The following is a 22,673-nucleotide window of genomic DNA, read 5'->3' on the forward strand; positions in this document are numbered from 1 at the left end:
TCTCACTCACTCCACTCCAACTATCCTGGCCTCTCTGCTGCTCTCAAATATACCAGACAAGCTCCTTCATTGTGTGCATTCACTAGCAACCTCTGCTTGGAATTTAACATTTTTATTTCCAATGAAAGTTTCTCTGGCTCCTCTAAGTAACTTCTTCACTTTTTTCTCCTTGGCACTTATCACTAACATAGCATATATGATTTATTTACTTTGTTTATCACGTTTTTCCCAATAGAGTGTACATTCCATTAGAACAGAAAGTTATGCCTGGTTTGTTCATACTGAATCCCCAAAACTTAGAACAGTGCTTAGTACAGAGTAGAGTCATTAAATATTTGTTTAATTCATAAATTTTGTTTCCTCTTTACCTCTCAGGCCTTATTCCTCACCACTCATATTCCATCCCTCTGCTCTAGCAACATTTGCCTTTTTTTGAGTACCCTAAATATGTCACATTCCTTCCCACTTAAACCTCTGCACACATCATTTCTACTGCTTCTATGGTCAGCTTTCCCTCACTCTTTGCCACTCCTTCAGGTCTCGGCTTTAACGGCACTTAGATAATGATTCTCCACAGACCCTTTGTCATACACTTCTAATAATATCTCATTTCTTCACTGCATTTTTCACAGCTTTTATTACTTGTTAAATGTCTGTCCTCCCAACCAGACTATAAACTCCATAAAGGCAGGGACAATGTCTGTCTTTATTCATCACTATATGTACTATATGCATGAAACTCATAAAAAGCTTGATTAAGAAGGAAGAGCGGACAAAAGGACAAGTTAAATGGTAAACTAGAAATGAATAGTTGATCAGGACACAGAGGCACAAGAATGATATAGTGGACTCTGGGAAGTCGGTGGGGAAGGCTGGGAGGAAGTGAGGGATAAAAGACTACATACTGAGTACAGTGTACGCTGTCCAGGTGATAAGTGCACCAAAATCTCAGAAATAACCACTAAAAACTTATCCATGTAACCCAAAACCACCTGTATCCCAAAAACAACTGAAATAAAATTTAAAAAGAATTAAAGTTGACACTTAGAAATTAAAGATAAAAAGGTAGAAATCCCCAGTGTAAAGATAATATTTGAAGCCACAGTGATGAATAGCACCACTTAGAATAAGTGCAGATTCTGTGAGAGAGAAAGTAGCTAACAGTGGAGAACAACCACATTCCAAGGATCAGGAAAAAGGATGCCAAAAAGCCAAAGGAAGGGAGAGTCAAGAAAAAATGAGTAACATCGTAATTAAGCCTAAAAGAAATGCCTTTATTTTTCTTAAGACAGGGTCTTGCTATGTTGCCTAGGATGATTTTGAACCCCTGGGCTCAAGTGCTCCTCCCACCTCAGCCTCTCAAAGTGCTGGGAATATAGACATGAGCCCCACGTCCAGGGAAATGCCTTTAAAGACAGAGATGCCAGAATTCCCATTAAACTTAACATTGTTCAAAATCTTCTAGCCAATTTGACAGGACAAAAAAAAGATATAAAAAGTGTTATTTATAACATAGTCAATTAACTGTGAGGCATATATGAGGATCAACTAAAAAATTATTAGAAACAAACAGGGCTCTATGAGGTGGCTAAATGTACAAAATTCAGTAACTTTATTATAAGTTAGCACTTAGAAAAGTTAAACATATTCTACACACAGCAATAATAAAAACACAAAATAATAACAAGACCAGAGCAGAAACTATATGAAGAAAATGATAAAACTCTACCTAAAGACACAAAAGTGTGAATGAATGGGAAGACACAGCATTTGGAGCTATATGTTAATTCTTCTAAAAAGTTAACTTCAAAGGATTCCAATGAAAAGCTCAAGTTTTTTTTTAAAGAGAATGTTTTTGAACGTCTAGAATAGACATAAGTCAGATTTGAGTATGTTTGAGACTGAGGTTTACTACATAGAGAAAGGGAAAGACTGATGATACCAGAGAGGACAACCAGTGGAAGAGGGTCCTAAAAACGCACAAGGGAATACAATAATTTATTAGTTCAGCAAACATTTTGTTGAGTCCTTAGGATGTAACACACACTATAGACACAAAGTCAAAAAGATACAGTCTCTGTCCTCAAGTCCAAACTAGTTTAATGCCACAAACTGAAAAAGAGTGCCTCAACCAGAGAGAGAGAACATGCAAGCAAATTGTATAATTTCTTCTTAAGTTAAGATATAAGCCCAGATATTTTAGTGCAAAGTGCCATTCCAAATATTCAGCAAAGGCATATATTTGCAAGAAAAAAAATTTACTTTTGGATTAAAGTCTACCTACATTTTTACAAGACCACTTCCATCTCTTCAAATTCTATATAGTTTCTTTTTAAAACGTCTTTGAGAATCTCTAAATTTTTAGTAACATATATTACAAGTAATCTAGAAACAACTACAAATATTACTGAAAAGCTAAAAGTCTAGGATAATCATATTACACATATTTTACATAAAACCCTTACTTTTAATCTATAACAAATAAAAGATACTTAGTAGTAATGACAAGGTAAACTACGCACAACAAAAGATTGCAGAACTAAGAGATTCACATCATCTGTAAAAAATTCTAGTTTTTTTCTATCTCTGCCAGTCACCAAAATTCAACATTAATTATATAAAGATTAATTTAAATGGTCGTATGAATAGACACAAAACTTGAAATCAGGGATCTATAATGCTCATGGTTTCAACTAAAACTTTTTTTTTTTTTTTTTGAGATGGAGTTTCACTCTTGTTGCCCATGCTGGAGTGCGATGGCGCAATCTCGGCTCACCACAACCTCCACCTCCCGTGTTCAAGCAATTCTCCTGCCTCAGCCTCCCGAGTAGCTGGAATTACAGGCATGCGCCAACACGCCTGGCTAATTTCGTATTTTTAGTAGAGAAGAGGTTTCTCCATGTTGGTCAGGCTGGTCTCGAACTCCCGACCTCAGGTGATCCGACCGCCTCTGCCTCCCAAAGTGCTGGGATTACAGGTGTGAGCCACTGCACCCAGCCCCTAAAATCATTTTTTTAAGATGTGAAAAAACAGCAACTCTGGCCAGGCATGGTGGCTCACACCTGTAATCCCAGCACTTTGGGAGACCGACGCAGGTGCATCATCTGAGGTCAGGAGTTCAAGACCAACCTGGCCAACATAGTGAAACCCTGTCTCTATTAAAACAAAAAAATTAGCCAGGTGTGGTGGTGGGTGCCTGTAACCCCAGCTACTTGGGAGGCTAAGGCAGGAGAATCCCTTGAACTCAGGAGGCAGAGGTTGCAGTGAGCTGAGATTGCACCACTGCACTCCAGCCTGGGTGACACGGCGAGACTCCATCTCAAAAACAACAACAACAACAACAACAACAAAAACCCAGCAACGTTGTTCAAATGTACAGTTGTATGTTCTGGCTGTCCAACAATCTATTGGACAATCTAGTGGATCTACTGTATTTCCAAAGTATACCTACTACATCTTTACTCCAGAAACCTCAGCTCTGAGAATTTTTTGTATTACCATGTAGGATGATATCCTGGGCACTATGGAAGATATAAATAATTCCCCAAAACAATACTATCTACTCTTTGTAAATCATTTAGTTCATTCTTTACTACCTATTTCCACTGAACTCTTCCACGATCCTTAGCCCACAATGACTTCCCCTTCCTCTGAACTTCTCCAACCACTTAAGTGTTGGCTTAAGTACCTAAGTCAACATTTGATACTTCTCATACACTATTTTGACTTTTTTGTGCATAATCACATCTTTTCTCAGGGTTGGGAGAAACAATGGGAGTAGGGGTGCTGAAGAAGTAACAATGGGAGTAGGGGTGCTGAAGAAGTAGTGAGAGAAGAATACCAATCAAAGAGTTGGGATTACAACGTTCTACACACTGCTTTGAGACAATATTTGAAGTTCTTGGATGAAGTCATTTAATCCTATGTATACATGAGGGCTAGACATTCAATCTAGGATCTTTAATGATAGGTATTGTTTTTGAGAATTATTTGTGTTTTCCATAGTGCTCATATTATCATACGTGGTAATACAAAAAATTATAAATTTTTGGATGATGTAATCAAAGAAATGCAGCCAAATGACCACACTTGACCAAAGCCAAGGATCCAAATCTAGGAGATAAAACTGGTAACAAATAAATAATATAGAAAACTGTATAGGAGGAAATCTGGGTTTGTCAAAAAAGAAAATTATTAAAATTGAAAAAATATTTGGAAAATTGCACAAGGAGATTATCAAGGTCTTTGCAAGCTTTCATTAATAATCTTTGTGGTACTAGAATGCTTTATAATTGAATTAAATACTTTAAGTCTAAGTAGGTAAACAGCACTAATTTCAGGCTTTTTGTTCCAATATATTCTAATTCTACAAACCACTTACACACAAAACATCATACTTACTGAGATCTCTACATTTAATAGTGCTATATTCAAAAGAGATACAAAGATAGTCACATGCTTCTCTCAGTTCAGGAATAGATATGCCATCAGGACAACGGATTATTCCTGTTTTATAGTAATCCTGGAAAAAGAAAAGTAAAGAAAGCATAAAATATCTGGAGCACAAGGTAGCCAAAACTTATTATTAAGGAAGGGCTGGTAACATTTTCAGAAACAGTAGAGAACTCTGACATCTCTGAAATGTGGAAGTTTAAACTTAGATGAGACCTCCGTTCACCTAACTACTTTTTCATTTTACCTATAAGGAAAATTCAGGTCCAAATGAATTCACCGACTTAGCCTGTCATAAAATTATTTAAAAGCAAAGGTAAGATTTGAATATAGGGCTCCCTGTTACCTAATTCACGTCTTCTTTATGACATCACACCAATGCATATGTATTTTCCTTCTACAAGTTATATTTCTATGAAACCATCATAAAGTTTTAAACATTTTTTTTAAAAGTAAGGAAATTGAATGATATGTTATCTTAAATACTACCTAGATAATTTAACAAAATGTGAGGTTTTTAGTACAGAATTATAGTCATATTCAAGTATTAAAATATGTAAAATAAGACATACCATTAGATATTCTTCTTTTAATACTACCCTTTGGTGATTCCATATTATGACAAGCAATATTAATTATTTCCAAAATCCACTTAATAAGTTGTTAAAGGACAACCCCAGAATCACAGATAAGTTACTTCAGAGATGAGTGATAAAAATTCTTTTCAATTCCACAAGGGGAAAGATGGACAGCTAAAAAAACACTTTTTCCCCAAAATTAAGACCTGGCTCAGCCAGGTACCATGACTCACGCCTATAATCTCAGAACTTTGGGAGGCCGAAGTAGACAGATCACCTGAGGTCAGAAGTTCAAGACCAGCCTGGCTAACACGGTGAAACCTTCTCTACTAAGAATACAAAAAAATTAGCCGGGTGTGGTGGCAGGCACCTGTAGTCCCAGCTACTCGGGAGGCTGAGGCAGGAGAATGGCGTGAACCCGGGAGGCGGAGCTTGCAGTGAGCCGAGATCGCGCCACTGCACTCCAGCCTGGGCGACAGAGCAAGACTCCATCTCAAAATAAAAATAATAAAAAACAAAGAATACAAAAATTAGCCAGGCGTGGTGGTGCACACCTGTAATCCTAGCTACTCAAGAGGCTAAGGCAGGAGAATCACTTGAACTCAGGAGGCAGAGGTTGCAGTGAGCCGAGATCACACCACTCCACTCCAGCCTGGGCGACAGAGCGAGCCTCCATCTCAAATGAAAAAAAAAAAAAAAAAAAGAAAAGACCTGTCTCAAGTTTTCCTGAGGTTCCGAACCAAAGTAACCAGTAACACAATTTCTAAGGTTGCTGCATCAATGGAAGTGAAACATCTTCTGGTACTTGTACGAATACTCACCTGAGCAAGATCAACTATTTTCCCTATCTGTCTTCCATCACAGAATCCTCCCTTCCCTCAAACTATTTAAGAAAATGGTATTTTCAGGCTGTGGCACAAACGGTCACAAACTATCAATCAAACCTTTTTTTTTTTTTTTTTTTTTTTTTCTGACACAGGGTCTCACTTTGTTACCTAGGCTGGAGTGCAATGGTGTGATCTCAGCTCACTGCAACCTTCGCCTCCTGGCTCAAAAGATCTTCCCACCTCAGCCTCCCAAGTATTGGAGGCCAAAAGAATGAGGGTGGTGACCAACTCAGTATACCACTGGAGGCTATATGAGCAAAGAGCAAACTGTTCTCATGAAAGCAGATTGTTGGCAAACTGACAAACTGCATCTGCCGCCTAAAACGAATGCTGAGGGCAGTCATGCCCCAGGCGCAGTGTTTCTTGTGATTATCTACAGGCACAACTGAAGCCTGTTAGCAATCATGTGAACCTGTGACAAATCAAGCAGCTGACCAACAGCACCTCCTCCCTGCTCCTTCTCCCCAGTAAATACAAAGGGCTGTGGAAGCTCAAGGCCTTTGCTCACTAGAAGCAAGGAGCCCCCTGCCCCTTCTTTTTTTTTTTAGACATATATAACAAAGTTTATTTACTCAGTTTCTTTCTTGACCACTATATTTAATCACACTTTGTACTTTTATAGAATGTTACGTAGTTTGTAAATTATCTAAATATTTTCTTTTATCTTGTCTTTGTTTTCATTTCTGCATTCGTCCCCCTTCATTCAATCCTGTAGTAACTGTGACATCCCAAGTACCTGGAACTACAGGTATGCCACTACACCTAGCTAATTTTTGGAAATATTCTTTTGGTAGAGATGGGGTTTTGCCATGTTGCCCAGGCTGGTCTTGAACTCCTGGACTCAAGCCATCCACCTGCCTTGGTCTCTTAGCATGCTGGGATTATAGGCATGAACCACCACACCCAGCCTTATGAACCAAAATCACTGAATTTAAATTACAAGTAGGGACTCTGTGTGATAAAATATTTTTCAAAAAAAAAACAGTTAAAACCTCAAAAAAGTTTTAAAACAAAGACATCAGCTGGGCACAGTGGCTCACACCTGTAATTCTAGCACTTTGGGAGGCCAAGGCAGGAGGACTGCTTGAGCTCAGGAGTTCAAGATCAGCCTGGGCAACATGGCGAAACCTCATCTCTACTAAAAATACAAAAAAATTAGCTGGGCGTGGTGGCACACACCTATGGTCCCAGCTACTAGGGAGGCTGAGGTGGGATGATCACTTAAACCCAGAAGGTCAAGGCTGCAGTTAGCCGTGATCACACTACTGCACTGCAGCCTTGGCAACAGAGTGAGACCCTGTCTGGGGCAAAAAACAACAACAACAACAAAAAAAAACCAATAAAAAACTAAAGATGTTAACAAATACATTTTGGAGATGACTTTTAGATGTTTCTAAGTTTCCACACTGCTAGTTATGTGCAATAAAATAATAGAATCAAGTAGTCATATTCATTCTCAGATAGTAAAAATGATCGATTTACTGTATTTAGGAGAAAGAGAAGTAAATATGACTCCAGAAATGTTACTAAATACCTAATATATGCAAACCTAAGAGATTAATAATCCCCTATCCTATCATCCTGAAGGTCATAAAATTCATTTGCTTATATTGTATTATTTGTATGTACTAAAATAAAGATGAGAGCATGGCATGGTGGCTCAATGCCTATAATCCCAGCACTTTGGGAGGCCAAGGCAGGAGGATCGCTTGAGCCCTGGAGTTCGAGAACAGCCTAGGTAACACTGTGAGACCTCGTCTCTATAAAAAATGAAAACAAAAAAAATTAGCCAGGAATAGTGGTGCATGCCTGTAGTCCCAGCTACTCAGAAGTGTGTGGCAGGAGGATTGCTTGAGCCCGGGAGGTTGAGGCTGCAGTGAGCTATGATTGTGCCACTGCACTCCATCCAGCCTGGGTGAAAGAGCAAGACCCTGTTGCAAAATAAAAATATAAACAAAATAAAATACAGATGAATTAAATGGTATTTAAGGAAAAACAATATCCTGGAATAACTCCAGAGAGATATTCAAATAGAATTCTGCATCTAATCCAAGTACCTCCAAGAAGGGGTCTTATGATTAAGTCAATACTCATAAGAAACACTCACCAGAATAGCTCGAAACACAGTGGAACCAATTCCCTCTGCCACCTCATACTCTCCTTTCTCATTGGGTCGTGTAAAGTTATGTTCTCGGCCAGATCCAAACATCCTATGATAGTAAATAATTGAGAAATACGTCAATAGAATACATCCTTCAAAAGGGAAAATAGATTTCATGTACAAAAGTAAAAAGGAATTATATCATTAAATTTAGTTCAAGAATTTTTATCATTAATTTATTCTGGCAAACATCATAAAAGAAAGAATATTAAAAACATTTTCTTTTTGATGGTAGGGAACACTAGTATAGATTTCCTGTAAGCAACAATAAAATAAACGACAAAATTCAGAAGCTAAAGAGCTTTCCTACCCCTTCTCAGAAAACAACACCAACCAATTAGTCTAGGGAAAAAGATGAGTTTTTAATACCAATTTTACCAGGAAGAAAAAAAAAAGGGAAACCAGGTTATCTGTGCTTTTTCCTTAAAACTGCCATTTTCATTGTACAGTTAATGCCATAATGCAGCACATAATAGCAAGCTAAACTGAGACAAAGTGATATGATACAGGACAAGTCAGGTTGTTTTACATTTCACAATCTTAACTATAAATGTAACAAATCCTACTCAAAATTATTAGACTTGCATCCTAGAACTGAAAGACAAGCAATCAAATGCCGGGATAGACAGAAATGAAGAAATAAGACAAGGGCAAGTTTAAGAAAATAAATTTAAAAAGCTCTTATGTAAGAAAATACAAATGACTTTATGATTTTTTCAAGTCATGTTGTTGGCCCTTCAACAGTGGCTGTTTAGAAAAGACGCAATTTCCAAAATATGTCCTAAACAATAAAAAATGTACTCTAGTACTCTCCAGAAAATTTAAAAATCATGATTAAAGAAAGGTGAACCTCTAGATCCTATGGTACGGTTGAACTAAGTTTTCTACTCAGTAGTTTCCTAATTCAAATAGTTTTCTCTTTCGTTGTAACACAGAAAACTATGAACAACAAAGCTTTTTCTGTCAAAGTTTCCAAAAAAAAAATGCCAGCTGCTTTTTACAGTTCCCATGAATATTAATTTTCATCCCCAAAGACACACTTTAGTCAATCGGCATAAAAAGAAGGCTTTGCTAATTGAAAAAGGAGAAAAAGAAGATAGTCTTTCAGGAATCAAATGTCATTATTTAAACTTTTTACAAAAGGGGAAAGCTATTCTTTTCACATCAATATGAACACTTCAAAACTTTTTTTAAGAAAACATAACAGCCAAAATTTCAAATATCTACTTTTTTATTGTTTCTATATATTACGTAAAAATATAAAGTATTATTAACACTGTCAAGTCATATTCCTGATTTCTGTCGATAATCCTCCCCTATAATACTAAAAATACAAAAAAGCCTATAGTTCAAAGATTTTTTTTCATGATATAAAGCATAGTGTCAATGTTGAAGGAAAATATTTACTCAAAAATGTATGCAATATCACAATGGCAGCATTTATTCTGTATTGAGACAATGATAAATCACACATACACACATTACATATGCAATCTAGTAAAGTACAAGTTTTTATCTCATGTAAACTTCTATTTCATGCCCATGCCCTTTCATTTGATAGTAGTGTGAACAAAGATACTGATTTTGCAATTAAAAGGTACAGTTTGGACATGGTGAAAAATCAAGTCTATATTGTCTATATCCTTCTTAGACTGTGGTTCCCATAACTGCAAACTTTAAATTGATCTATTACTCTGGACCAGCACAAATCAGAAGATGACAATTATCTCCTTCATTTTGCTAACTACTTGTTGACATTCCTTTTTTTTTTTTTTTTTTTTTTTAAAGTATCTACATCGAACTGACAATTCATGCTGACTTTACAGCTAAACTACCTATTGGGTTTTTTTCCGCCTTTAAACAATGCTGATTGTTTATATTTTGTGATTGAATGGGAACCCAGGTGCAGGAAACATATTATCATTGCTAAATTCACCTGGTTGGATTCAATTTACAGTCTCAATCTGTAAAGATATTTTAGTATCCTGACTTCAATAACTAATATATTTGCTATTTCTACTGGTACTGCAAAGAACACTAGAAATAAAACCAAGTTCAAGCTCTTACTCTATCACTTTCTAAGCTGTATTAACTTGGGACAAGTAATTTAGCCTCCAAAGCTCAGTTCTTTCATCTGTAAAACAGAAATGTTACATTTCAACAGAGAATTACTGTAAAACTTAAACAAAAAAATAATGGCAGTAAAAGCACCTTATAATTAGTAATGCAAATAACTGCAATAATACAAACCTGCCCAACATTGTATTTGGCTGTGCAGTAAAAATGGATGGGTCTACAACAAATCTAGTGTTATCCACTATTAGTGTCACTCGTTCTGACGTTCTTATATTCCGAGCTCCTTCTTTTGCATTTTCATATACAAACACCATCTCCCCAGCTGTCTTACAGCTACCATCTGAACTTGACTGACTACTGTTTCTGCTGCTGTTCCCAGCACTGCTAATGGAACCATTTGGGGATGCTTTTTGAGGACGCGGACTGCTTGGACGAGAGGAACTGTGATCTTTTTCTCGTTCTGAAATAAAGATGTTAGACGAAGTTATGCAAATTTTCTTTTACAAATTCAAGATTTATATATATCTTTTTAAATGTTTGATTTATAAAAGTTGTTTTAAGTCACAGCATTTCTACTTTTCAATTTCAAATAAGATGTTAACAGAACACCATAAACATTCATTTAGTTCCCAGGAATACAACCCAAAACATCAAAATGCTTTCTAAAATCTTTATTTGTAGACTTTTAAAAAAGATGTATAGCTGACTAATGCTAACTCAAACTAACATCAAGACTAAGGAAAATTTTATGTTATTACTCCACTTAAAAATAGAAACCCAAGGAACCGAATATTCTCACAAGTAAAATAAATATGCTTTGAAAGTTATTACAGTAAAAGATTAATAAGAATACCAATTTAAACTGTCCTAATTACTAAAAGGGATAACACTATTCTGAGAACACAAAGTACAATCTTTAGAATCTCACTACGTTAATAAGGGCATTCTAAAACCAGCAATTTATCTCAAAAAAAGAAGGTCCCCTTTCCCCCACAAAAAAAGAAAGAAATTCACTAAGGGTAGTAAGAAGTATTTTTTTTTAATGATTTTTATGTCTACCAAATAAAGTGGCTTTAGTAGCTTATAATATATTGTTTTCTTCTCATTCTCATGTTTGTTGAATAAAGCACTGCTACAAATTTTATGATCTATAATTACAGTCTGTAATTTTCATAGGTAGAAAATATTGTTAAAATTCAGAAAATTTTCTTAAGATGTTCTAATAGTCTACAAAAGAAAAATAAAAACCAAGATTTTGTGATATATTTCATTTAGAGACTAGATCACTAAACTTTAAAGGTGACCTGAAAATGTACCTCCATCTCATCACTTTCATCAGCTTTTGCCAAATTCCTCCATGACTCAAACTACTTAGAACACTCTGTACAGCATTATTGATTGTATAATTAGGTTTGACATATCTCCAGAGATACTCTGACACCTCCCTTTTATTGCCTGTTTCTACAATACTGGTAGCATCCCAAAAGCAAAATTTGCTAAAGCAATATTAATAAAATAATTTATTATATCCTGCTATTCTTCTCCCAGACACTGACTTTTGCATGTAACAAACTGTCAACTCTATACTTTTGTTGATGTCTGGCTTATAAGTACAAGTCTGACTTCAAGGATCAACTGAAACATTGACAACTTCTCTCATAATTAGACCCTAATATTAATGATTCTTATTTACAACAGATTATCAGAAACTACTGCTGCATATACTAAGTCAAAGTTTTAATTTGTCCCTTCTGCAGGGGAAAATAAAAATCAGCAAGCTCACATGCTAAGGCACCTCTTCTTCAGCTGGTGTTTTATAGTTATACCATGTGTTCACCTGGGGTACTAATGTTCATTTATAATACTGAGTAGGAAGGAAGGTGAGCTAGTTACTAACAAAGTAAAACACATCACACCTTTCATCTATTTTTATTATTAAATTTGAGATATTGTCAAAAATCAGAATAAATAACATGATGGCTATTCTACCTTTCAGGTCCTTTGTTAGCATGATAATAACTAAACTCCTATCAATAATTTACTACAAACTATTGCTATATATTTCATAAGACAAAAATTAAATTGAAAACTTTGAAAATCTATATATCACAGTTTCAAAGGCTTTCCAATTACTTATTTTATAAGACTGTCCCAGAGGTTAAAAATTCACGTTAACTTTGCATTTAATGAGCTGTTTTTTCTTTCACACCAAGAACCAAGCTCAACTAAAACAGAAACAACTGAATAGAAGCAGCTAATTTTACTCTGCAGTATTAGGCACAATTCAATGTCATTACTACTTTAAAAAGGTAAATGCATGTTTTTAAGAACTGTTAGGAAGGTTAGTTGATTTTACATACCAACATGGTGCTGTCGTGTTGGAGAAGTCACATTTCTAATACAAGGAGTGAGCTGAGACTCTGTTCTTTCATGAGATGAATCTCGTGATCTGTCACTTGACCTTCGTCTATCTCTTGATCTCTCATGTCCCCCACTAGCACCATGTAGACTCATTTTGGTGTGGTCAACTCCTCCTTTAGCAATACGCGAGGAAGTACTGATAAGTTAGAAAGGAAAATTAACCATAAAAGCAGAACATAAGATTGGAAACATTTTAAAAGAAACACCCAAGTAACATAAAACTAGTATCTTGAGGTGCAAAAATCAAATGCTACTTTCTAATTCTGAAACCTAATTTACCTCAAACTTGTAGGCTTTAAAAATTCTGGAATAACGTGTCTTTGAAGATCACATACTTGAACTCAGTTTTTTATGAACGAGAAAACTAAAGCTTAGAAAGGTTAACTAACATATGAGTTAGTAGAAGTTGTAGTAATAATAGTAGTAGATCACTCAGATACCTTAAATGTTATTCAGATGTTCTTTTGATTTCCTTCATTGTAGGGGAAGAAGAGAAGGCAAGAGCTTTTGGAACTCTTAAAAAACTGAGGAATGGGGCAGAGAAATTGGTCTCCCTGCCAAACAAAATAAGTCTACATGCTAACTTCAATCAACCAACTTTCAGTTGAGCCTTTTCAAAACACTGATTTTTTTTTAAAAGTTTTTCTGAAAAGCATTTCTCAGCCAGGCACAGTGAATCACACCTGTAATCCCAACGCTTTGGGAGGCCAATGCAGGTGAATCGCTTGAGGTCAGGAGTTCGAGACCAGCCTGGCCAACATGGCAAAACCCTGTCTCTACTAAAAATACAAAAATTAGCTGGGTGTGGTGGCACACACCTATAATCCCAGCTACTCAGGAGGCTGGGGCACAAGAATCGTCTGGGAGGCGAAGGTTGCGGTGAGCCGAGATCACGCCACTGCACTCCAGCATGGGCAACAGAGCAAGACTCTGTCTCAGGAAAAAAAAAGAAAAAGAAAAGCATTTCTCTGAAAAACCTAACAAACCTACCTACTCTGACTACATAAAGTCACAGAATTTTTAAAACTTAAAAATATCTTATATATAATAAACTTCTCCACCAGAAGTGAATAACTCAGAATGCTGATTAAAACAGTCCAGCTTACAGAATATTTTAACACAATTATGTATTAAGTTACACATACTATATGCACAATGCTATGCTAAATGCCAACAGAAAGAAGCTTCCTCAGGAGCTTGTTTTCTAAGTGTAGCAATAATAGATAAACATGCAGAACTTTAAACAATTCAAGAGTTATCCCAACTTCCAAATATAAAACTACTAAAGAGTTCCCAAATATGTAACTACTAAATGGGTATCAGACAATAAATGCTTTAGGATTCCAAAGAAAAAAGACATTGCTATAGAGTAGCCACTAGTGTATCACTAGTGTCCAGGCCCTGACAAATAGATAAAATTTCAATAATTAGAGTACACTGCAAATAAGAAAACTGATGATAATAAAAATAATAAAGCCAGACCTAAGGCAATTTGGAAATTTACTGTTAGCATATAATATGGTTCAAAAATATTAAAGTTCTTTTTAGAAACAGAAGGAAGTTCATGGCTTTAGAGTAAAATTGTCCTCTAATGCTTATTGCCTGGCATTTTGAATGATCCTTAATATTCTGGAAACTTAGGTTTCTCATTTGTAAAATGTAGATTCTATTTATTTTCTAAGGTGAATAGGTGAATTAAATGAAGTATAATAAGTAAGCTGACCAGCAACGTACCTGGCACGACATAATTACTCATGAAATGTTAGTTTATTTAGTTTATGACAGATGAGGATGTTAAAGTTCAAAACTGCAAGACTTGCTCAGGGTCACACAGCATTTAGTAGAAACGCTAATAACACTATAACCTAAGCCTTTTGAGTCATTCCAGTGCCCCTTTCATAATATTATACTGCTCTCCTTTAGCAAAACCACACGAGTTAAAATCTAATCTTCGTGATTCAGAAAACAAAATCTTTCAGTGTCTCTGGGTCATCTCTTTGGTTGATTTTATTAGCTTTAATATTTTTTGTTATTTTGGTGGTTTCTTTCATTATAAAAATCAGTCATCACCTGCTATAACAGAATACCAGGACAGAAGATAAAGTTGACTTTGTATTTATCCTGAAAGTTACTTCTAAGGAAATAAAGGCAACCTAACAGCCTTTATCAGTTATTTGTTTCTCATCAACCTACAGAGAAAAATTCTACTCCCACCTTCATTCTAGTGAAAAAAAATTAGAGGACAGCTGCATCAATAGAACATAATCTTTTCTTTCAAACAGATCAAAAGATCCTACTGCATTTATGTTTTTAAAAAATCATTAGAGTAGGAATACTGGAATTTCTGGCTTGTTTTCTAAAGTAGGAAAAAAAGGAATCCACATTAAATAGAACAAAGAACATATATAGAAAAAATAACTCTTCAAATTATTCTGGCGGCTAAGTTTTCATCATTTTCAACTATAAGAAAGCACATTATCTAAATGTGAGTCTGGTAATTTAATGGACAAGGTACAAGTACAACAACGAGTAAGACAAATACAAGCTAAATGTTCAGTTTGAGTAAGGGCCAAGCAGACTGAGTAATTAAAAAAGCGTTTTCACCAGACATCCCTGTAGCTGAAAGACTAGACACTGCTAAAACATTGGCTTCATCTCTAAACCACTTAGATTTTAAACGAATTCAAAAGGTGTCATAATACACTTTCATATTTTCTTTTAATTCCCATATAGACTGAACCCTGAATCAGACCTTCAAAATCAGATGTCATGGAAGACAAATTATGTCCTACTATATTTAATTCAATACTTTCAGATTAAGAAATCACTTTAAAGGCAAAAATAGTTAATATGTACAAAAGAAAATGAGGATGAGCAAGTTCAGAGGGGAAAGCTCTGTTTCAGGCTGCATTGAAGAGTTTGAAATTCATGAACTAAGGATAGGTAAGGACATGAAGACTGGATTAGCCCTAATATCTATTTCCAGCCAAGATAGAATAACAAGGGCTGAGTTCATACTCTTGTCTGAAACAACCCAAGAAACCAAACGGAATATACGAAACAACAGTCTGCAAGACACGGCACATCAGGCAATGAAAGAGAGCAATCACTGAAAAATGGAAAGCAAATGAGATATGCCCAACAATTGTCCCAAATTACTATCTTGAGAGCATTTGCAAAGTAAACACAGAAAGGGGAAACACAAGCAGAACCCAGTGGACTCTGAGTCAAAGACATGGAGCTGAGACATTGGGATAAGAGATGGCTAGAGTTCTAAGGGAAAAGTACCAGAGAGGAGAGTGTAACACAGAGAGAAAACCTCAGAAATTTGCAGAGTCCTCCTTGAGTACTGAGCTGGATACCAGTCACACATGTGAAGACACTGTGAAAAGAAGCTGGGGGGAAAAACCAGCTCAAAGGATTAGAGGAAATAGTGCCCAGCACTCATACAGGGCCAGGAATAGGTCCTGTTCCCACTGGTTCAGACTGGAAAGCCTAATAATTTATAGGGCACTGAGAAGAGAATTAGAAGGTTCTAAAATGGGAAATAATTACAACTAGACTGAGCACTGTTCCAGTTCCCCTAATAAATTTTAACATCAAGACCAAAAGGACCACACTGTTTCCCTATAGCTAAATCCTAAAGCAAAGCTCAAGAATATTTATAAGAAATATCAAACACACAAATGAGGTAAAATTTACAATGTATGGCATCCAATCAAAAATTATCAGGCATGCAAAGAAGTGAGAACACATAACCCATGAGGAAAAAAAAATCAAGTGAAATAAAACGTGAACTGACACATATGTTAGAATGAGAAATAAAAACATTAAAAAGTCACTATAACCACAGCCCTCCAAAAAGCAATGTAGAGACATACCAGATTAAAAAGATGCAAATCAAGCTTCCAGAGATAAAAATGTTTACATGTGAGATGAAAAGTATACTAAATGGCCCTTTAAAATGACTATAGTTAACAATAACTTATTATATATTATCAAATGGTTAGAAGAGAGAACTTTGAATGTTCCCGACATTTTTAAAAAATGATAAATGTTTGAGGTGATAAACTAATCACCCTGAGTTGCTCACTACACACTGTATACATGTATTGAAATATCACTCAGTACCTCTAAATATGTATAATTATTACATGTTACATGTCAATTAAAAATAACTTTAAAAAAGAAAAGCACACTGAATGGAATTAATGGGAGATTACACATTATAGAAGAAATGATTAACAAATTTGAAGACAATGCAATAGGAAATATTCAAAATAAAAAAGAGAAAACAGAAAAATAAACAGCATGAGTAAGCTGCAGGTTCATTTCAAGTGGCCTAATATAGGTGTAAATGGAGTCCATGAAGGAAGTGGGAAGGAAAAAAGGGAAGTAATATCTGAACTTTCTCCAAATTTGGCAAAAATTACAAACCCACAGATTCAATATGCACAACAAACTCCACACACACTTTAAAGAAAAAAAATGAAAACAAACCCTGTCAACCTAGGTTTGTCACAGCCAGTAAAAACATCTTTCAAAAATAAGAAGGATCTGCATTGATTTGTCGGAAAAAAATAAGAAAGTACAGACATTTTCAGGCAAAAAAAGACACATGAATTCATCACGAGAAGACCTGCACTGCAAGAAAAGTTAAAAGGGAGTCCTTCAGGCAGAAAAAAAAGCTAATGCCAGATGAAAATATGAATCTACACAAAAAAATGAAGACTACTAGAAAAAGTAACTGCATGGAAGAATATAATTTTTTTCTAATTGTTTAAATCTTTATAAAAGATTAAACAATAATGATAATAATATAATATGGGGTTTATAACATATACATATAACTAGAGCAGCACAAAGTCTGGGAGAAAGAAATGCAAGTATACTTTTGTAAGGTTTTTACACCACACGAGAAACAGTATAACATCACTTGAAGGTATACTGTGATAAGTTAAAGATGTATACTGTTAATACTAAAGCAACCACTAATATAAGAAAACAAAAGAAATACAGTTAATATACCAAAAAAGGAGATAAAATAAAATCATAAAAAAGGATTTGGCTAATCCAAGAGGGCAAAGGAAAAAAGGGGTTGGGAGGAAGAAGGAAAAGGAACAAATGGGACAAACGGAAAATAAATAACAGGATAAGACTTAACCTTAACCATGTCAATAATCACATTAAATACAGATAGCCTTAGCCATTTAGATGTAAACTGTCTAAACCATAAAAGGTGAAGATTATCAGATTGGATATAAAAGCTAGATCCCCAGCCTGGCAGATCACTTGAGCCCAGGAGTTCCAGACCAGCCTTTGGCAACGTGGCAAAGCCTCATCTCTACAAAAAAATACAAAAATTAGCTGGGTGTGGTGGCACATGCCTGTGGTCCCAGCTACTCAGGAGGCTGAGGTGGGAGGATCACTTGAGCCTCGGAGGTCAAGGCTGCAGTGAGCAGAGATCGCACCACTGCACTACAGCCTGGGCAACAGAGGGACACCCTGTCTTAAAATAATAATAATAATAATAATAATAAGCCAGGTCCAACTATATGCTATATGGTACAAAGAGATTCAATATAAAAGAATGAGGAAAGATACACTACGCTAGCACTAGTTCAAAGAAAGCAAGAGTGGCTATATTAATATCAGACAAAGCAGAGTTCAGAACAAAGAATATCACCAATGTATTTCATAAAGATAAGGGGGTTAATTTATTAAGTGCACATAACAATCCAAATGTTTCTCTGCCTCATGAGAGAGCTTCAAAATACAGGAGGCAAAAACTGATAAAACTATGAGAACTAGACAATTCCACAATTATCATCAGAGATTTCATCACCTCTCTCACAATATTTAACAGAAAAACTACACAGAAAATCAGTAGGGATTGATGAGATTTGAATAACATTATCAACTGACTTGATCTCATTGACATTTACAAAACACCCAAAAAGGGCAGAAAACTCATGCTTTTCATGTGCACACAGAAGAACATTTCTCAAGATAGATCATATTTTGGGCAATAAAACAAGTATCAATAAACTTAAAAGAATTTAATCATACAAAGTATGTTCTCTGATTACAATGGAATTAAAGTAAAATTCAATAACAGAGATACCTAGAAAATTTCCAAATACTTGGAAATTAAATAATATCTTTACCTAAACAACTTACAGAGCAATAAATAAATCAAAAAGGAAATTAGAAAAGTTTGAACTAAAAGAAAGTGGAAAAAACCCCAAGATACCATAATTTGTGGCATGGTATGACATTGTAACAGTACTTAGGGGCAAATTATGGCATTAAATTCCTATATTAGAAAAGAAGAAAGGTCTAAGAAAAATGACATCAGTCAATAAAATTGTTAAACCTCTACCCAGACTGCTTGGGACAAAAATCGAGAAGATACAAACTACCAATGTCAGAAATAAGAGAGGCTACAGATACTAAAATAATAATAAAAGAATATTATAAACAACTTTAAGCCAATAAATTCAACAACTTAGAATGGACAAATTTAAACCTACAAAAAAGCTCACTTAAGAAAAGGTTGAATAGCTCTGTTTACTGAAGAAATTTAATTTGTAGTTTAAAACATTCCTTCCAAGAAAACTCTAGGCTCATATGGCTTCACTGACAAATTCTACCACGCATTTAAGATAGAAATAATATCACCCCTACACAGCTCTTCCAGAAAATTGACGAGAAGATAGTATTTCCCAACTCATTCTATGAGACCAACATTGCCCAGACACCAATATCTAGAAAATTCCCAAACACTTGGAAATGAAATAATACCTTTACCTAAACAACTCACAGAGCAATAAAGAAATCAAAAAGGAAATTAGAAAATTTTGAACTAAAAGAAAGTGGAAAAAAATATTACAAGAAAATAAAACCACAAATCTTAGAACACAAATATCAATATTCTAAACAAAATTTTAACACATCAAATCCAGCAATACATAAAAAAAGAATAGTAATCAAAGACCAAATGCTCTCCATCTAAAATCAGAAATAAAAATCAGAAATAAGAATGTCTACTGTCACTTTTCTTCAACAATGTACTGAGGATTATAGCCAGTGCAATATGGCAAGAAAAGACATTCAGATTGATTAAGATGTAAAACTGTCTTTATTTGCAGAAAACATGATCATCTATTGTAGGCTCTAGTAAGAAAAAAAGGTTACTAGAACCAATGAGTTCAGCAAGGTTGCAGAATACAAAATCAGTATTTTAAAATGAACTTTATTTCTATATACCAACAATACGCAACCTAAAATTGAAATTTTAAAAACACTACTTACAAATAACACCAAAACCTGAAATACTTAGGGATAAATATGACAAAAGATGTGAAAAACTCACACATTGGAAATTATAAAACATTACTGAAATTAAGAAGACCTAAACAAATGGAGAAACCTACCGTCTTTACAAGTCAATTTTCTCCCTAAGTTCATCTACTAGATACAACATAATCCCAATGGAAAACAAAGTAGGCTTGCTTGTCAAGAGTGACAAGCTGATTCCAAAATTCATATGAATATGCAAATGACCTAGAATAGCCTAAATAATTTTTTTAAAAGAACAGTTGGAAGACTAACATGATCTGATTTCAAGACATATTAAAAAACTGTAGTAATGAGTAAAGTGTGCTACTGGCATAATGACAGGCACATAGATCAATGAATCAGAATGAAGACTCCAGAAAAGAACTCACATACATTTATATGGACAACTCATTTTCAACAAGGGCTCAAACACAATTCAGGGAAGAAAGAGTTTTTCATCAAATGGTGCTGGAACAAATGAATATACAATAGGTATTTCACTTTCAGCAATTCTAGAAAAAAAAAAAAAAAGAACTCTGTGCAATAGTTCCCATATGCAAAAGTTAACTCAAAATGGACCACACACCTAAATCTGAAACTTAAAACTACAGAACTTCTAGAAATAAAAAGCCCAATGCATAAAAGAGCAAACCGACAACTGAATTTCATCAAAATTAAAAACTTTTGATCTTCAAAAAACAGTGTTAAGAGAATGAAAAGAGGCTGTGTGCAGTGATTCAAGCCTGTAATCCCAGCACCTTGCGAGGTTGAGGTGGGAGGATGGCTTGAGCCCAGGAGTTCAAGACCAGCCTGGGCAACATAGTGAGACCATTTCTACAAAAAAATTTTTTTAAAAATTAGCCAGGAGTGGTGGCAGGCATCTGTGGTTCCGGCTACTTGAGAGGCTGAGGTGGGAGTATTGCTTGAGCCCAGAAGTTTGAGGTTGCAGTGAGTCATGGTCGTCATGCTACTGCACTCTAGCCTGGGCAACGAAGCAAGACACTGTTTCAAAAAAATAAATAAATAATAGAGACTAAAAACACAAGCCTCAGACTGGGAGAAAATATTTGCAAATCATGTATCTGATAGAGGACTGATATGTAAACTATATAAAGAACTCTCAAAATAATGGGTAAAAAATTTGAGATATGCAGATGAAAAATAAGTACATGAAATGATAGCGTCACTTGTCATTAAAGAAATGCAAATTAAAATGACACTGTTACATCATTACACATTAGATTGGCTAAATAAAAAGACTGACTATATCAAGTGTTGATGAGTACATGTATGAAATGGAACTCTCATACACTTGTGGTAGGAATGGAAAATGGTACAACCATTTTAGAAACTGTTTCAGAAAAGAGATTGTTTCTTAAGAAATTAAACATACTCTAGCCATATGATTCAGCCATTCCATTATGTATTTACCCAAAAGAAATGAAGACATTATCCATAAAAAAAATTTGTAAACAAACATTCTTAGCAGCTTTAATTGTAACAGCTCAAAACTGGAAAAAACCTCAATGTTTATGAACAAGTGAGAGGATAAACAATTTGCGATATATCCATACAATGGAATACTACTCAACATAAAAAAGAATGAATTACTGACACAAGTTACAACATGAATCAATCTCAAAATAATTACAATGAATAAAAGAAGCCAGATCTCTCCCCACCACAAAAAATAAATTATATAAAATTCTAGGAAACATAGAATACTGTATAGAGCGACAGAAAACATATTGGTGGTTTCACAAAAAAGGGGTGTAGGAGTTCAAAGGGAAGGGTTACAAAGGGCACCAAAGAAGCTTTTGAGTGTGATGTATATGCTCATTATCCTAATTATGGTAAGGTTTTATGGAGATACATATATATATATATATACGCACACACACACACACACACACACACACACACACATATATATACCAAATTGTACACCAGAATTGACCTCTTGGCCAAAACACAGCTGCCTGAGAATACCAAAATAGAAAACAACTACTTAGCCATTTTAATTACACTTAAGTAATAAAAGTCATGCCTTTCTTCTTCTAATAGTCCTTTCTTTTCACACTTTTCTTAGCAGAGTGCACTAAATTCCTTCTCTTACCAATCTACATAGATTTTTGCATCCTCTTGTTGTAATATGGTCCATGGTCTCAAGAAACCAAAAGCACTTCTACAATCAGATTAAAAACATCTACCATCACCAACTGATCACCACTTGAAAACTTCACAAACCAACATATACTACCCAGTAAACTTACTACAAAAGCCCAAATTAGAACCCTTAATCATGATCCTCTGAGATCACAATTTTCTACAACTAAGGAATATCAATCACTTCCAAGCACCTCTAGTTACATGAACAAATCCACCTTAAACACAAAAGAAAATATTTCCATTTTTAAATTTTGCAGCTTTATGACTTAATAATGCTTCTGTTTTCTTTAATACCAACTTTTCACTTTGTTTCAAAATCATGCTTTGAAGCATAAGGTGAATCAACAGGCAGTAAAGTTTCTAAAAACTTTTAAATCTTATTAAAATGGTCACTCTCAGAAGCAAACATCTATTGCTTCTTGGCCTTTTGGCTAAGACCGAGTGTAGAAGCAAATATCTATTCACATCAAACTTTAGAATGCAAATCTGGTATGAACTTCTGCATATGATTTTGTCACCTAATTTGTTTAAAAATTCTAATTACAGCAACAGTTTTCAATGGCAGGCAGGTTCCTAAGAACTGAAGAA

General features: G+C 34.9%; 1 protein-coding gene across 6 annotated transcripts in view; it reads right to left on the reverse strand.

Moving 5' to 3' along the window:
• Positions 1-22,673, reverse strand: part of BTBD10 (BTB domain containing 10) — a 77,335-nt gene that overhangs the window by 21,046 nt on the left and 33,616 nt on the right. For all 6 annotated transcript variants that reach the window (XM_063783811.1, XM_016920431.4, XM_001171787.7 and 3 more), the window contains 4 exons: positions 12,515-12,711; positions 10,329-10,614; positions 8,025-8,127; positions 4,402-4,522 (listed from right to left, as the gene is read on the reverse strand). In XM_063783811.1, coding sequence (XP_063639881.1) covers positions 4,402-4,522; positions 8,025-8,127; positions 10,329-10,614; positions 12,515-12,711 — 707 coding nt within the window. The remainder of the gene's footprint in view (positions 1-4,401; positions 4,523-8,024; positions 8,128-10,328; positions 10,615-12,514; positions 12,712-22,673) is intronic.

The sequence above is a fragment of the Pan troglodytes genome, chromosome 9 (assembly GCF_028858775.2).
Source record: "Pan troglodytes isolate AG18354 chromosome 9, NHGRI_mPanTro3-v2.0_pri, whole genome shotgun sequence".
Classification (NCBI taxonomy): Eukaryota; Metazoa; Chordata; class Mammalia; order Primates; family Hominidae; genus Pan; species Pan troglodytes.